At 38.8% G+C, this 16,262-nt stretch overlaps 2 protein-coding genes across 4 annotated transcripts; one reads left to right on the top strand and one right to left on the bottom strand.

Annotated features, from left to right (window-relative positions):
• Positions 1–499: 499 nt before the first annotated feature.
• On the bottom strand, positions 500–2,649 carry si:dkey-27j5.5 (GTP-binding protein Rhes). Its single transcript, XM_040014377.1, has 2 exons — positions 1,884–2,649; positions 500–1,716 (listed from the first exon to the last, which is right to left on the bottom strand). Exons 1-2 carry the CDS (start codon positions 2,509–2,511, stop codon positions 1,172–1,174), a joined length of 1,173 nt encoding a protein of 390 aa, XP_039870311.1. The 5' UTR covers positions 2,512–2,649; the 3' UTR covers positions 500–1,171.
• A 535-nt stretch (positions 2,650–3,184) lies between these two features.
• On the top strand, positions 3,185–16,159 carry LOC120723073 (mycbp associated protein). Of its 3 annotated transcripts, none has more exons than XM_040014374.1 (18): positions 3,185–3,312; positions 4,416–4,469; positions 4,601–4,724; positions 4,850–4,956; positions 5,051–5,228; positions 5,380–5,495; positions 5,643–5,793; positions 6,115–6,233; positions 8,546–8,640; positions 10,226–10,325; positions 10,813–11,005; positions 11,128–11,315; positions 11,442–11,588; positions 12,583–12,681; positions 12,838–12,977; positions 13,116–13,284; positions 15,419–15,601; positions 15,958–16,159. In XM_040014374.1, the coding sequence occupies exons 2-18, from the start codon at positions 4,446–4,448 to the stop codon at positions 16,045–16,047; spliced, it is 2,223 nt and encodes a 740-aa protein (XP_039870308.1). In that variant the 5' UTR covers positions 3,185–3,312; positions 4,416–4,445; the 3' UTR covers positions 16,048–16,159. The 3 variants fall into 3 exon arrangements, with proteins under 3 accessions (XP_039870308.1, XP_039870309.1, XP_039870307.1); XM_040014375.1 differs by having other exon boundaries at positions 11,439–11,588; positions 13,116–13,278; XM_040014373.1 differs by having other exon boundaries at positions 11,439–11,588.
• The last annotated feature ends 103 nt before the right edge of the window (positions 16,160–16,262 follow it).

Below are 16,262 nucleotides of genomic sequence, written 5' to 3'. Positions count from 1 at the left end.
TTTATCTGTTCTGTATGCGTTTCTCCCAGATGTGTCTAACTGTCTGTCTCTCTTTGGTTCAGACATTGTTCTGAGGCTTTCAGGCATCATGACTCACACACTCACAACACGAATTTTAGAATGGAGCCCAATTTTCTTTTTCTTTTTCCTTTTTCTTTTTCTTTTTTCTTTTTTTTGTTGTTGAGAAAACCACATACAGAACATTAGTGTGATTATCAAGATTAAAAGAAGTTTGAGAGTTCACATTTCAATCACTATTTTTACATGATGTTGTTGGAAGGGTGTTATTAATGCTTTTATCAATGGACATGAAAAGCAGTATTTTATTTTTCTTGTTACAAATGAGCACACAGGAAAATAAACCCCTGCAAGGTTAGGATCACCTGAATGTAAAACCTGAGTCATCTGTTAGTTGCAGCTCAATAAATTCAAAAGCAGTGCCCATGGAAACACATATTTCCGGCATGAGAAGTGAAAAGCCTTCTCCGAGTGCACACATAAAGCACCCAGAGATAAATCTTTGCAAGGTTGCTTTCTTATTGGCATCAAGCTAGCAAAATGTGTCATGTATTGCTTCTTTAAAAAAAAAACACTTGGAATCTGTGACTCAAAGCCTGTTGTTTGAAGGGAGACTTCTTCAGCTTCAAAATATAAAAAATGAAGAACAACCATGCAAGTGAAAGCTAAATAGTTGAGTTCATAGAAGCCCTTATGCGATAGGCTTATATTAGGAATAATTTATAGGGTATGATGTAGGATGAGGAAAGTGTATGCCAACTGGAAACCTTTAAGCTGGTTGTTTGGGATGTGTGGGATTCAGATTGTGGACTGCTGGCAATCACGAATCCAGTATTACACACACAGAGACTCACAGGAAGCGAAAACAAGCGTGGGTGAGGAAAAAGAGTTGCCATCTAATAGATTTCTGAATATAGGTTATGCAATAGTCATACAATAATCAAATAGTCAAGGTACTGACTCAACCTCCTCCTACTTTGTCCATACTCAGAAAGAAAAAAAGAACACACTATAATATTAAAAATATTTTATTTCAAAAACATTTCAAGTACATGTAAACGCACAATAAGGCATTATTATTATTTTTAAATAAATATCGGTGCTTTATGAACTGTGTTATTCGCTCTGTGTTTCTTCTCATAGTTTGTGTCTCTCACTGAATATAACATTTCTCCAGTCCTTTGCCGGGCTTCCTTGTCGTATGTGGTCCAATAACCTGACGAAGGTCAGTGGTAAAACTCGGTCGCCGGGCCAGTGGGTACAGTGTGCCGCAGGGAACATCTCTATCAGAGACCTGCTTCCCCCTCCCCGCTACACGGCCGCTCCGCATTGCCTGATATGAGCGGAGAGAGACTTTGCGGTGTTGCGACGGGCCAGTTTCGGTCGGAAGCCCACCTCGCTTTGCCAAAGTCTCGAATACTTGTTCGAGATTAGTGCTCTCCTTAGCAGACGTTTCAAAATAGGCGCAGTCATCCCCGAGGGCTTGGAGAACCTCTGCCTTAGTTATTTCTCTCTCGGATTCCTGGAGATCCACCTTGTTGGCGCAGACCACCAGAGGAACCTGTGGCTGTGCGCAATGCTCTGGCACAGTGGATCTGATGAGCTTGGATTTAGCAGCCAGAATTTCCTTCCGCAGTGCGCACACCTCTTCGAAAGAGCTCCGATCATCTAAACTGAATACTAGAAGAAAAATGTCCCCTATAGAAGAAAAACAAAACACAAGTTTTTTTAAGACAGAGTTTTACACATTGCGCATACAGTTTCACATCCAAAATCTTTATTCTTATTCAACAAACACATACAGGCATTTTTTTTAAATTGTTTATTTTTAGCAGAACAGCGATTATAACCGAGAAAATACATACCAGTGAGGATAGACAGCCGCCGCTTGGCTGGGAAGTCCCGTTCCCGGGATGCATCCAGGATGTCAATTTGGTAGGTCTCCCCACGGATGCGAAACAGTTTCCTTAGGAAATCCTCGGAGGTGGGCTTGTACTCCTCCACAAATCCGTCTATCATGTATCTTCTTAGGATTGAGGTTTTTCCGACCCGTGGAGCACCAAGAACTACGATGCGCTTAGAGTTCTGTGGCTTGGTGAAGTAAAGAGGATCTTGTGGGTGCCCCTGACTAATCTGGCGATGCCGGGTTTGACCATGGAGAACCAGAGCTGCCAGCTGATCAAGTGGGGATCTCTTGCAAGGGTGGCTGTTGTTGGCAGCGGACATTTGCCTTACTGCTGCTCCTGAAAGCGTCTTTTTTTCCTGTTTCCATTGGGAGGTAGCGACTTTAAGTATGCCCAAGCCCGCTTTGATTCCAGACGAATTCAAGTGCTGCGATGCGTTTTTGTAAGCCAGTAAAACTTTTGATGAACCAGCGCACTGCCCTTCCATATTACCACGAAACTGAGGGTTTTCTCTTGTAGAGCGTTTGATCTGGTGGGAAACTGTGACGGGGGTGGGTGATGTGCCGGTAGAGATGCTACCTATTTCCATCTTTTTAGGATGGTTCCGGACGCTGACTCCGCGCTGTTGCAGCTAGATAGAATCAACGATCTGCCGTTTTATGGAGCTGCTCAAGCGTGTGTTTGGTTGGGCGGCTGATGTCACTTGTCTTTATATAGATATCACAGCCCCGTGGTTTGATGACGTCATGCTGATTGACAGGAACGCTCGTTGTGTTCTCCAAGAGAACACCTTGTTTAGAAAGAAGAAGATGAAATAGGATGTGCAACCAAGCAGAGAAAACTCGACCTACTTAATGCACTAGTCTTTTCTACATGATATGGGAGACTACCAAAGAGAAAGAAAAGAAAAGAAAAGAAAAGAAAAGAAAGTGCAGCAACAATATGACGAGAGTTAATTAGCAGCTAATTTGTGTTGTTTGCTGCTAATAGAGCAGTGCAGTGATTTGATTTTAATTAATTTCATTTTTAATTAAATCAATTAATATTTTAATTAATTAAAACACAAAATATAGTTAAATAAAATAAGGAATGGGAATACAAGGTGTAGAGAAAATTAAAAACAATACGTAGGTTAAACATTTTTTAAAAAAAAATCTGAATAGATCAGTAAATAATATAGTAAGATAAAGGGGAAAAAACTTCTATTCCCTCCACTAATATTAAATATAACTCTAATAGTTTGCTTTCTCGTGTCTGTGTAGCGACTCGTTGCGCAACGTAAGTTAGGGCGTCTGTTGCCATGGTTACTGTACACCAAACTGGAGCTTTAGCTTTGCTAATGCTACATTGCCTCTCTAGCGCTACTGTATAAAAGGGGAAATGAGCTGCGGTAAGTTACCGAAGAAAGAGTTAAGAACTTGAAGTTATTCGTGTGACCTACAACCCCTCTGTATCAGTCATTCACCTCTGTCTGCTTCTTCCTCTTTTCTATTATGTCAAGCTAAATTTGTGTCGATGTTTGACTTCTCCACCTGTCAGTGGTTTCACTGGTGATTGTGGATAGTTTATCATATGTATGTAGCTACATGTACCTTTCTGTACTGTGGCGGAGGAAATACGTAGACTTTTTACTTTTGTAAAAATAATACAGATAAACAAAGTCAATGAAATAGTTTACTTTTGTTCTCGCACACGTCTCCCCTGCATTCCTGTGCAGTTCTGTAAAATCAAAACAACCTAGCTTCGACACATAGAGAGCAGATCCAAACTAAACTAGGATTACAATTAAGTACACATAAATAATTCTCAACTTCGGTCTGTTAACTTTTTTCGACCTGTTTTTTCCCCTTTTGTTGGTAAGGTTGTGATTTACCAGTGAGATTTCAGCCAGGATAAACATAAACCATAGTATTTCTTTATTATGTCTTATATTTGTGTACTTGATTTTAATCGGATCTAGACTAATACAAAGGAGCAATATAAAGTCATGTAAAGCTTTAAATTAGAGAGATAAAAACACAAAATCTCAGTCAGAATATGTGTCAGCATCAGTAACTTTTGGTTTCCAAACATGTGTAAAAGCACTGCAGCAGATTCTTTCCTCAAAGGACAAGGCCATCTTTTGGTTCTCATCAAAAGCAGTTTGAAAACTGTATTGAACCTGTGATCAGAAGAATTGAAAAAAAGGAAGAAAACACTTAGAAAAGCCAGAAACTAATTATTGTTGTGGCCATGGAAACTATAACAAGGAACTGTTAGATAAGGACAAATTAGCAGTATTGCATAACCATGTCAGTGTTCCAAGGCACTCTTTGTATCAGCATGTGTACATGTGAGCATTGGACTTTATGTACGGTGAAGTACAATCTGTTTTTACATTTTAAAGCCTTCAGTTGTGGAATCACAATAAAACATGGCACATTTTAATTTGCCTGTTAAATTAGCCAGAAAACACAGTGTCATAACACCTCGTTTCTAATTTCCTCTTCTCAGGGACCAAGAAGCTGCAACGGGACTCTTACCATGTATTCACAGAAGCTCAATAAAGTAAATTTACTTCATCAATATAGACAGTATTAACAGTTCATTAGCAAAACTTTTGTTTTAATCTAAATTCTCCTTGATGCCACTTAAATGTTTAACTTGGTATATTATGACTACTGCTTTGTATGCTGAAGATACCAAAGAGCCATCAGAAACAAGAGCTTATGGCACATGTAAGTAAAACATCAACAGATGATGAAATGAGAGCTAGGAAGCAAGAGAATTTGGATTCTGACTGCCACCTTCTCGACTTCAGAGGTCAGTTGTTTTCTTTTGCTCTCATGGACAAATGGATTATTATGTTGGATATTAGATTAAGCTAAATATATCCTGTTTGTGATATGCAACTTTTCTTTTTTTTTGTCCCTGTCCTTTCCACTCAGGATCAATGGGGGTTCGGTTTGATGAGCATGGGATGATTCTTCCACACACCATCCTGGGTAGCTTAGAGGATTACAGAAGTTATCTAGAGACTAAAGGGGAGACAGAGGTATTTTTTAAATGTTCCAGTTTCTGTAGATGAACAAATACAACTGTAATTCTTTGACTTCACTGTGTTACTAACCTTTCCCATTGCCAACCAGCTGGTGAAGCGAATACCAAATTCCCTAGGAGATCCTCTATGTGAGGCCAAAGAAAGGAGTCCCTCGGATGCTGTAGAAACAGAAACTCTTTCAAGCCAAAGAAACATCCAGGGTAATGCCTTACAGAATTGGGACAAACATGTGAGACATCGGAGACAACAGCAGGACTTCTTATCTGGTGAGCTGATTAGAGACTACAACAGCCTGCACTGAAAAGAGATAAACTGTGCATCATTATTAGAGCCTTTACCCACAAATCTCTCATTAGAAGCAAATGCAAATTTCCTAAGTCTGCGTTAATGTCTTGTCTCTCTTTCAATGGTGTCAAGATTTGCTCCATAGGCCAGTCGAAAAACTTCTGATGAATCAAGCCAACCATTATAGAGAAACTCAGGAGCAGAGGGAATTTCTAAACCGAGTCATGCCACTCATCCACTCAGGATATGTATGACACATATTTGCTTTTGCCGGTCTACTCTGTCTTTAGTCATCCATCAGATTGTTGGGTTTGTTTGGGGTTTTTTTTGTTGGGTTTTTTTTTGGTAGTTCTCCAGTGACTAAAATCTCTAAAGCTGTTCTTTAACTTCTCTAGGGTTATCGTGTGGGCAGTGAGTTTTGGAGTCTCCCACAGCGTTATGGAGATGAAATGAGCGGTATTACAGCCACTCTGACTCAGACCGAGTGGGGCAGACAAAAAACTATCACACAGATGGGACAACCACGGAGGATATGCCAGGAATCAGGTGATCACAGACACCTATGCTATATTCCAATTTTTACCCCTTAGCCCCTGTTTTGATGCAGTTTTTCTCATTGTTTATTCGCATGAAATTGCATTTTCCCAAGTCAAAAAAAGATTTATGAAAGGACAGTTTTCTTGTAATAATTACGATTGGGATAAGATAAAGAAAGCCCTCACGTCATAAAATGTATGTTAAGCGGTTGCATACAAACAAACAAAACAAGCATATAAATGCAGAATGATCGTTCAGTTGGGAGAGCAGGAAACTCCTACACATGAGCAAATTCAGTCTGTAAAACTGAAATTCATTTTTTTGTTCCAGGAATCATTTGTGCTGAGACTCTACGGCCAGCTTCACGAACTTGGAGCCAGAGCACGTACTTGCAGCATCAGCGCCAGCTAATTAAGGAGGTTTTACAGGACATGGACATAAACAAGCCAGTAATGAAAAATATCGATTAAATCTTTTAACCAATAAGACAAAACACTCCATAGGATGGGATGGAAGAGGACTTCCCCAACTATGGGGAAAAAGCTATTTCTCTCTCATTTAGTGTATGTTCTGATGATCCTGTATCTTTTACCTGATGGGAGGAGGACGATCTGTGTCCAGGGTGCACTGAGTCTTTGATAATGTTGCTAACAGTGCAGCAGTGCTGTCTCTGCAGTGCAGCTGCTGTACCACACTGCGACACGGTAGTGCAGAGTGCTCTCTGTTGTGTACCTGTAGAAATTCACTAATATATGAGGTGGGAGTTCAGTTTTTTAAGCTTTAAGCTTTCTCGATAAGAAAAGCCTATGCTGAGCTTTCTTTGCTAGAAGGGAGGTGTTAATGGTCCCTGCCAAATCCTTAGTGATGTTGTGACCCAGGTATTTGATGTCACTGAAACTTTCTACCCCCTCACCATTTATATAGTGTGGGGAGAAGTCACTTTCCTGGTTCTCCTGAAGGCAGCAACTATCTCATTCACTTTAGGTGGATTTAGGACTAGTTACTCTACAAACACAACCCAACTGGTTGTTGAACTCTTTTCTCTATAAATATTTCCTCAAAATTCCAGTAGTCTTAATTAGATATACCACATTTCCACATTAAAATGTTTTATGACAAATCACTCTGTCATCATCTTATAGCTTTCTTTATCAAATCAAACAGTTCCTCATGATAGTAGTATAGTGTATAGTATATGTAGTATATAGGATCTTGTGCAGCACCCTTATTTGCCTCCAACATATTTTCCAGTATAATATTGTGCACCAATACCGATCTTGTAGAACCCACTCCTGAAAACCTCTGATTATATCTAAAATCTAAACCACAATCCAAGTCACAGTAAACACTGTGCAAGAAAAAGCTGAAAAGTTGGACTTGGACAGTAATATCACTATGCGCTGTGTAGGAAACTAATTTGATATGCATAGTACAGTTTATCATTGCATTTAGTTTTTTGTTTTTTGTTTTTTGTAAGAAAGCTTCATTATTGGACAACTCTATCCTCAGAAAAGCTGCTCACTCCCTCAGGACACTCTGTCTCAAGCAGGTGCTGCTAGCTCATCATAATCAGTCTCTATCTTCACAAACAGCTTGTGATCATCCAGCATTGGGCACACTGTCCTTGGTTTTCTGAACAAGGAACAAACTGCAGTATGTGGACAAGGCTGACAAGCACATGTACTCATACATCCACTCAAATCCACATAAGCCTGCAGCTTCGAGGGCATAAGCACACCTACACACAAAAACTGTTCTCATATTGCAAATATACAGTGAAACATTTTATTGAAGTATATATTCAGTGCACTTGTGTAATAAGATTAATTAAGCTGGGTGGCCCTTCCATAAACCCTAACAGTTGTTCACATATATGCAAACACAGAAATGGTACGATTATGAAATCTGAAGCGTGTCCTGTCATAGGGTAGAACTATTGAGACCTGTGAACTAACAGAACCCAAGAAAAGGGACTGAACATGCCTTACCTCTCTCTCTGCATTATAATTACTTCATCAGTGCAGGCTGGAGGTTCTGGGGTAAACACCTAAATAAAAATGTGCTTCTCTTCACAGCCAGTTCCCATTTAATCTTATTAGCTTAAAGTAGCAGGTGCTCAATATTGGAAGGTTTATTCAAATGACATCTTTTTAATTATTTATTTATTTATTGATGGTCTCAGCTGGTACATTCCCCCTATGTTTTATTGTCCTCCCCCATCTTTCGCACGCACACCAATTGTGCAACGATACAATTAGAGAAAATGGTTGCACTGTGTTCTGTCAGGCTGGTGGCTAATGTGATGCTCAGGTGATTTAGGGTCTGGAGTACCTTGTGGCAAACAGAAACGGCTTGTTCTGATAGCATGAAAAAAATCGAGATGTGGGTAAGAGAGTGAAAGAAACGCCAAGCCTATGGAAAAAAATTAACCAGGATGAAAACAATACATTAGCAATTTTTGTTTGTCCTCTGCCCTTTCTGTGTGGGTCAGAAAGTAGCAGACCAATAGCAAAATAATTATATATCCTCTAGTATGGTCAATGACAACATACATTGTGCTCCACAAAACCTGATATTCTAAAGCTGAAGGGTTTGTCACCACCTGACTGTCACCTCTCTGCCTGACATGACATAATTGGCCATATCTGTTGGAGTGAAACGAACTTAGGGTGTCAGTAACAAGAACCAGAACGTTAGTTATCGTACATAATTAACCCCTACCTTCCAAAGTACCACTCTGTTGTCTATCTGTCTATTACAGGACATCAGTGAACTGGTAGTGATTGGCTCTGGCAAACCATCCTACAGTCCTTCATTAGAGAACGAAGAAGAAGAGATGGAGAGCAAGCAGAACCTGTAAGAAATAACTGCTTTTTGCTGCTTGATGATTAATTAAATGTTTTCCATACTTAGAAAAAGGCCAGATTTTTCTACTGTTAATATCAAAATTAGGCAAAATGCTATCCCTATTTGCAGAGTACTAAGAGTTCATTGTGTCTAAAATGTAATTGAGTCACTGTTAAATGAAGTGTTAACCCTTGATGTAAGGTTCATTATTAGAACCTTCATTACAACCATGGTTGGTTCTTGGATAGCTGATATCAGCCTGGGTATTGTTATTGTCACAGTGTTGCAGAAAAGCAATAATACAGTATTGTAACATGACTCATTTGTCCAGAGTGTATTGAAGTTACATAACATGTATTACAAACACACATTGTGTAATTGGCTTTTCAATACTGTATGTTGTCAGATTTGTTTTGCTGCAAAGCTACATTCCATGATTGAGAAGAAGAGTATGAATGTGGCTTCTTAGGGAATGACCCCTATAGTTTACACGGGGAACGATTCAAGGACTGAGAGTATATCCTTTCATAAGCTGCCCACTGAAGGTCAGGGCTGTGTCGGTGAAGGTGCATCACATTATTTGAAGTTATTAAGAAACCCAACTCAGTTGGTGTCAGCCAGACTACATTTACTCCGAACAGTTGTCAGTAATATGTAATTATGTTGTATATTGTTTTCAGTTTTTGGTTGTGATGCAATTCCCTGTTTGCTAGCTGGACAAAAAAAAAGGTCATGTTGTTTAGATCCTTGGCTGTTGATACACAGCTCTCCACTCACTAGAACCTAGGACCAGGTGACATATCGTGCACAGATATGCACAAAAATGAAGTAAAGTGTTTATGAAATGAGAATCTGTTGTGAGAGTATGCATAGCTAATTCATACATCAGACTATGTATCCACACAGTTTTTAGTCAGTCTTCATAATGTGAAGTGAGGTGACTATTAAGGCAAGACAGAACTGAACATAAAACAGTGTTTCACAAAGGTTGTATTTTGTATCATCTCTATTTTATATTTACGAGTTCACAAATATTAAGAAGTAAATTGTATAATTTAAAAAAACTGCCCTCTAAATAATTTAGTGTACTAAATTTTATGAGGCCTTTATGATTGATTATAATTATGTAATTATTGCTAGATTAAATAGCTCCCCCATGCCTCCTTTCATTATGTGAACAGAAGAGCCTTTTTTGCATCTCGCTTCTGATCCAACCATTCTTTTCTTTTCTTTTCTTTTCTTTTCTTTTCTTTTCTTTTCTTTTCTTTTCTTTTCTTTTTTTTTATCTCTGCCAGCGTCTTTTACAAAATTACAGTGTTTTTAACATCTGCTACAGTTCCCATTTTGTCAAAGTGTAATTCTTTTTTGTTCTGTCTAAAAATAATTCAAACATAGATTTTACAGTATAGCCAAACAATGTAAGGAGGAAATATCTTCACCTTTTAATGGCTAATGGTGGGACTGAATATCAAGTGTATATGCACATACATGCTGGTCTGGAATTAAGTTGTCCTCAAACAAAATATTTTTTAGCAATAACTGACTTACATTAACTGTAGTCTTAGTTATTCTGCTTTGTGATTGTCTCCTACAGTGATCCACTGGCACAGCATGAAGATGATCACTTAGATGTGCCTACCTTGAGATTCTGTGGTCAGGTTGCTACCTGGACTGGAAACTCTCTCTCAAAGCAGGTACAGAATGAATTCCTTACCTTAGAGAGAGCAAGAGAGAGGAACAGGTGCTTATTCAGTTTTTTCTGAAAAGTCTGTATATTGTATTGATAAATTCACCAGAATAAGCCACTTTTCTTGCTTTTCCAAATACTGATAGGATGGAAACAGTTTATGTAGAGTACTTGCGTTAAGGGTCTTGTAGTCCTCCCTATACAGTTAGACTTTAATGAGAAAAACAGCAGTTTTGTTGACAATTGTCCCTTAATAACCACTTATTTATATAGGTTGTTACATGAGTTTTGACTTTTAAAAACCATGTTTAATTAATAATGCAGTTTGTATGATAATGCATGGGCTGCAGGCGACTTTGGTCTGATTGTATCTTCAGCACACAAATAACACATGCACAGGTATATAAAAACACGCAATGTAATGACATATTCTGTTTGGTACCTTTGACAATTAACACTTAATTGCTTTTCTTTCTCCAATGCTCACTTATCAGGGAGAAGTAGGAATTAGTGCTACAATATTCTTTGAAGCCCTGACTGGAGAAATAGTCACATCCCACCTGGACCTACATAATGAGGGCAGCACCGTCATCTTCTACAGCTGGCAGCAGCTTCCCAAGCCATGCAATTTTCCTAATCTGGGTTTGCAAACACAGAAAGTGCACTTCTACTTTAATGCCTCCTCTGGTAACCACACAAACATGATCCGAACACCTGCCGCCAACATTTGTACGTCATACACCGCTTGTCTATTGACCCATCACTCAACCGAGCTTTCTGTTTTCCCTGTTGCTTTCTGTTCCCTGTAGGTGTCATTCTTCCAGGTGAGACCCAGCGAGTGGAGTTTCTATTTAAGTCAGAGAAGCCAGTCATCAAAACAGAAATTTGGCAGCTCAGCACCCATCCTGTGCTGCTGCAAGGAGCCTCCATGCAAGTTGTCTTAAGGGGAATATCTCTGTACCAAGACAGAACTGCAGATGAGAGGCTTTTCATAGAGGTAGTTTTACTATTCAGCTGAGTCCACGAAAGTGAGATAAAAACACAAATAAAGAGATAGCACTGGTATTTCTCTTAACACAAATAATATTTCCTCTTTTTTCTGTTTTTGTTTGTGGACAAGCAGACAAAACTGGAAAAGGTAGTTCGGGAAAAGATCTGCCGGTCGATTGTCTATGAGGTGCTCTACCAGGTCCACAGTCCAGAAAGACCAAGCTCACCTGCAGAGCTCTACATCACTACAGAGCAACTGTTTCTGAGCAGAAACCCAAAGGTGGAACATATGCACAGAGAGAAGCTATATTTTTAGTGTATCTCAGTTAAACTTTTTTTAATTATAATTTTTTTTAGTTCAAATCAATATTAGGACCTCAGCATAGGCCATAGAGAGTAGATGACTTTGACATTTTTAACTCTTTCCTTTTTTTGATACATAGCGTTAAAAACATTGCTCATTGTGCAGCAGGGTGGCCCAGTTTCGTGTAGCACTAATGCATGACACATTTTTCTTTTAGAGTGTTTTTGTTTGTATTGATTTCAGTCTCAATCTTAGTCACGCCACCTGATTCAGTGTGAGCTAACCCGCTAATGTGTTCTTCTATTTGAAAATTCACTGTGTGTGCAACAGTATGATTAGCTTGTTATGACTTCCCCTCCTCATCCTATATTCTGTCTTTGTCCCTATTCATTCAGCACCAAGTAATTGCATTATTTATGGCAGGTCATTAACTAATAATATATCATAACCACTAATATATAGAACCAGCCACTGTTGCCTCTGTACTATGCAATATGGTTTGTCTTCCCCAAGCACTACAATAGAAACCAAGCTTTAACTGGGCTAATTAGGAAGCTGATTAGACTTTCCAGTAAATATAGAGCATGATGGCCTCCTAAAATAATTATCAATGGAGATGGGACATTATGTTTAATAACAGACAGTAAGTTGTAAGCAGTCATTTGGATAAAAATGTTTACTTTTAAAGATTATTCTAATTTGAAATATTAGAAGACTTTTCTCATTAAGTCATGTCAGTTATTACCAGATGGTGATTGTTCTTCTTAGGGCCTTTCACATGGCCATGTTTTATATTGATCTCTTTCCTTTGCCATAAGAATAAATAAAAATGATGACATCCATCATTTTTAAGGTTGACTGTTGATGGTGATAACCTTCAGGTTTTGTGGCAGTAATTTCTTTTGTGTGCACAGGCGCATACACCTCACATAAACTGCTTCAGACTGGTGAACACGTTCTATGGTTTTAGTTGCAGTACCGGGATGAGCCAGTGGAGGGCCTGAAGGCACTTTGGCAAAAACTGGATCAAGGAAGCACCTGGGACTACTCTGTTGATACTCTCCGACAGGTATACACATTATCTAGTAGTGACATGAAACCTGACACTACAATGAAAAGCAGTATATTTAGTCTTTTTTATAATATATATAGGTGAGATTTCATATGGTGTTGATGATAAAGGACATCATATTAGTGTGTTTGTTTTTCTTACCACATATTTAAGGCTGTGTTGTCTCTACCTGATGAAGAGTCATCCCAGGACTCCCTCACAAGAGAAGAGGGCCTGGCCCAACTCAATTCTCTGTATTTGCAGCTTTCTGAACCTTCTGGACTGAAACATCCCCTAACAGCTGGCACCTTAGGGTGAATTCATTAACTTTTGAGTAGTAATGTAGGACTAGTTTCTTAATGTGTTTCTCTGTTGTACACATACCAATGTTCTATACTCTGCCTCTGTGCAACAACCCTTCAGCTTATATTGGTGTGTGGTGCCCCCTGCAGGCGGCAGCTGTGGAGAAAACTGCTGGACAGAATGACTGCTGAGGCCATGTGGCTGCAGAACCTGCTGGGCCTTCCAGAGAAAGAAGCATGGACTGATAAAGAGGATAAACTTATAATCACTGATGCTGGGGAAATACAAGCACTTTGGCAGGACCACAGACATGTATATGTATATATTTCTTTTTGTTTTGCATACTAGTGTGCCATTAAGCATAGATTTCACTAACTTTTATATCAAGAGTGATATAAAGGTCAGTGAAGCTGCTATTGAGGAAACTAATGGAGCGAGATCCAAATTTAAAAAAGACAAGATACCAACAACTAACAAAAAAGTAGAGGTGAGAAAAAATTGTATTTCAGCAGGAGAATGCAAAAGTGAGAGGTATCGTGCAAGACTGTGTGTGTGTGTGTGTGTGTGTGAGTGTGTGTGTGTGGCTGAATGACCTTCATTCAAAGGTTTTTGTTTGTGATCATGAATAAAGTGTCATTTTGTAAGATATGACACATTACTTGAGCTGATACACACATTAGTCACCTTCACCACTTCAGGCGAGCTGTCAGCTCTTCATTCATTCATCAGTCATTCAACAGATGCCTGTTTTGTTGTTACTACTGACTGCTTGTTGTCAGTAATACAGACACCTGCAGTTTTCTGTTCTATAGGGTAATTTCCTAAAATACTTTTTTATATGTGTCATAGTATGTGTGTTTGGTTTACAGTGCTTAATTTTAAGTAAGGAAAACATTTTAACCATTTCTATAACTGCCTGCTGGAAGCATCTTTATGGTACATTCATTTGGTCTCCATCCACATTCTGTCTTACCACTAAAAAACTAGTAATACAGAATGTGAAATGGCTCTATTTAGTGTTTTGCTCCCTAGAGAGATTATTATAATGGATAAGCAAAACATGGTACTGGCCATTCGTGCTTTGGCAGATTGGTTAAGATATTCAGCAAAAATTTTATTCAGTACTAATTCTAATGCATTTGATAGTTTTTGTTGTTGTTGTTGTTGTTATTTTTGCATCTATCCACAATGCATCCTACCTCATTATAACCAGTCCTATTCACAAATTATGAGCTTGAGTGATTGAGAAACTTGAATTGACTGTGTTGTTCAAAGATGATGAACTGCTGTGTCAGTTCTGGACTTGAACCTGCCACAGCTCTCCTCTAATGGTTCACCCCTCCATTTTCCTGCTTCAAAGGTTTTCAAGTATTAGATTAGAAGCACGGCTTTGTCTGTGTGACTACATATTTTGCTGAGTGATTTTCTGCTCTGTATGACGGTTGAGTCATAGGTAAGGTGCAGCCTATTACTCGCAGGGTACCATGGTAACAGAACACTGTGTGAAAATGTGCACCTGCTCACCAACTGTGTGCCCAGGGTGTGAGTCCAAGCCATCTGTGGCAGCTATACATTAACTCAAAAAGGACAGGGCATCCAGTGTACAACATGACATGAAATAGGTGGTCGTTCTGAACTGGACAAGCCGTTTCAACTCATTGCATGGCCTCATTTCCACAGGTCTGCAAAACAGAACGCAGTGACTCTCGAGCCGTTTAAATCCTCTGTTAAAAGTACTTCAAAGACAACATGTCAGATTCTGCAATTCAGCAATTTGACTTAAATATATATATGAAAATGTACTGTCTTTTATTATGTCACCTTTTTAATATATATGTACAATTCATAAAAGTAGGGCGTGGCTGTTTTTACTGCAGCATTCAGAAACAAAATAGATAAGTCACTGTGTTTGTCAAGTGTTTTCCCATTGTTGCTTCTCGTTTCATGTTGTCCTAGCATCCAGACTCTTCTACTGTCTGGTTTTGCCTTGCAGCACTTTCCATGACAAAGACTCCTGAATAAAATATGCATTTTCAGTTCAGCATAAGTGGAGCCTGCACGAACATCCCAATATATAGTGGATTGTATTTTTTAATTGTGTGGCACATGTATGTTTGTGGATGTAGAAACAGGATGAAGAGTATTCACTGATGTCCCCAAACCCATGCAGAGATTTTCACGGTAGAATTGTATTTGCTTTTAATACAGTGCTTCCTTGAAGAACATGCCCATGCAGTGCTGGTTTTAAGCCTTGTGCCTTGCGTGTAAAGAATTATTTTGATAGCTGCCTAGAGATATTATGATGCTTAGATAGGAAAATTCCTCATAAGTTTATGTCCAGAAACATTACAGAAACAATTTTTAAATTCTTAAATTATTTGCTAACAATATTATTTCTCTGTAAGCAATACTGATATCTTTCACTCATTAATTTTAACTCTATCTTCCACAGGACACACAAAAGAAGGGGGAAAGAGAAAAGGAAACAGGAAAAGGGCATCAGGGAAAAACAACAAAGATAAAGGGAACTTTGGAAAACCAAGAAAATGAGTCAGGGAGCATCCTTCAACCGCCTCCTAAACAAACAAATGTAGTGAAGATGATGCCTGTTTACACGAGGCTTCTGCACAGCAAGGCACGTAATTTAATTGACTTCAAATACTCCACACTGATGTTTAAATTCAGTACTTGACAAGAGTTTCCATAGTTTGAGAAAATTACCATGATGACATCATCATATATCTGAGGCCAGGCTGGAACACTTTGGGAGTTTTAGACGGCATTACAAACTGCCTGTGTTTCTGAATAGTGGGGATTTCGATAGGTAGAGTCTGCTGAAAAGACTAAACTGTTGTGTGATTAAAAATTGTGTGAGTCTGCCTTTTTAAGCACTCTTGAGTCATACCCAGGAAATGTAGTTAGAATTTATGCCATTGCTTTAATCTGTTTGGTCTTCCTCATACCAAATATGTGTCTCTACCTATCTGACAGGTTTATGCTCTGATGGAGGAGCTAGTGGACAACCTGTGTGACCTGATGGATGAGCTTAATATGGAAGATGTGAAAGACACACATTATTAATAAGAAGTGAGAGGGGAGTCACAGCATTTTGGAGAATTTTTGCAAGCATATGTAATAAAACCTGTTATAGGATGTATGCTATATTTTGTTGTGGAATTAATAAACTTTATTCCTCTGACACAGTGGATTTGGAGTATTTCTATGTATGTATTGTATGTATTTACCTGCCTCATTCACTCTTTGTAACTCCCATCAGTGGATGATAGTAAGGTAAC

Source organism: Simochromis diagramma, unplaced genomic scaffold, assembly GCF_900408965.1.
Source record: "Simochromis diagramma unplaced genomic scaffold, fSimDia1.1 OVJJ01000669.1, whole genome shotgun sequence".
Lineage (NCBI taxonomy): Eukaryota > Metazoa > Chordata > Actinopteri > Cichliformes > Cichlidae > Simochromis > Simochromis diagramma.
This window is presented reverse-complemented; position numbering and strand designations above follow the sequence as displayed.

Excerpts from the sequence above, each read along its gene's own strand:
- LOC120723073 (XM_040014373.1), top strand. The coding sequence starts at position 4,446 with ATGTATTCACAGAAGCTCAATAAA. Across the intron at positions 10,326-10,812 it reads GAAACTCTCTCTCAAAGCAG|GGAGAAGTAGGAATTAGTGC; the intron begins GTACAGAATGAA and ends CTCACTTATCAG. Across the intron at positions 12,978-13,115 it reads CTAACAGCTGGCACCTTAGG|GCGGCAGCTGTGGAGAAAAC; the intron begins GTGAATTCATTA and ends TGCCCCCTGCAG.
- si:dkey-27j5.5 (XM_040014377.1), bottom strand. The coding sequence starts at position 2,511 with ATGGAAATAGGTAGCATCTCTACCGGCACATCACCCACCCCCGTCACA. Across the intron at positions 1,717-1,883 it reads GCGGCTGTCTATCCTCACTG|GGGACATTTTTCTTCTAGTA; the intron begins GTATGTATTTTC and ends TTTCTTCTATAG.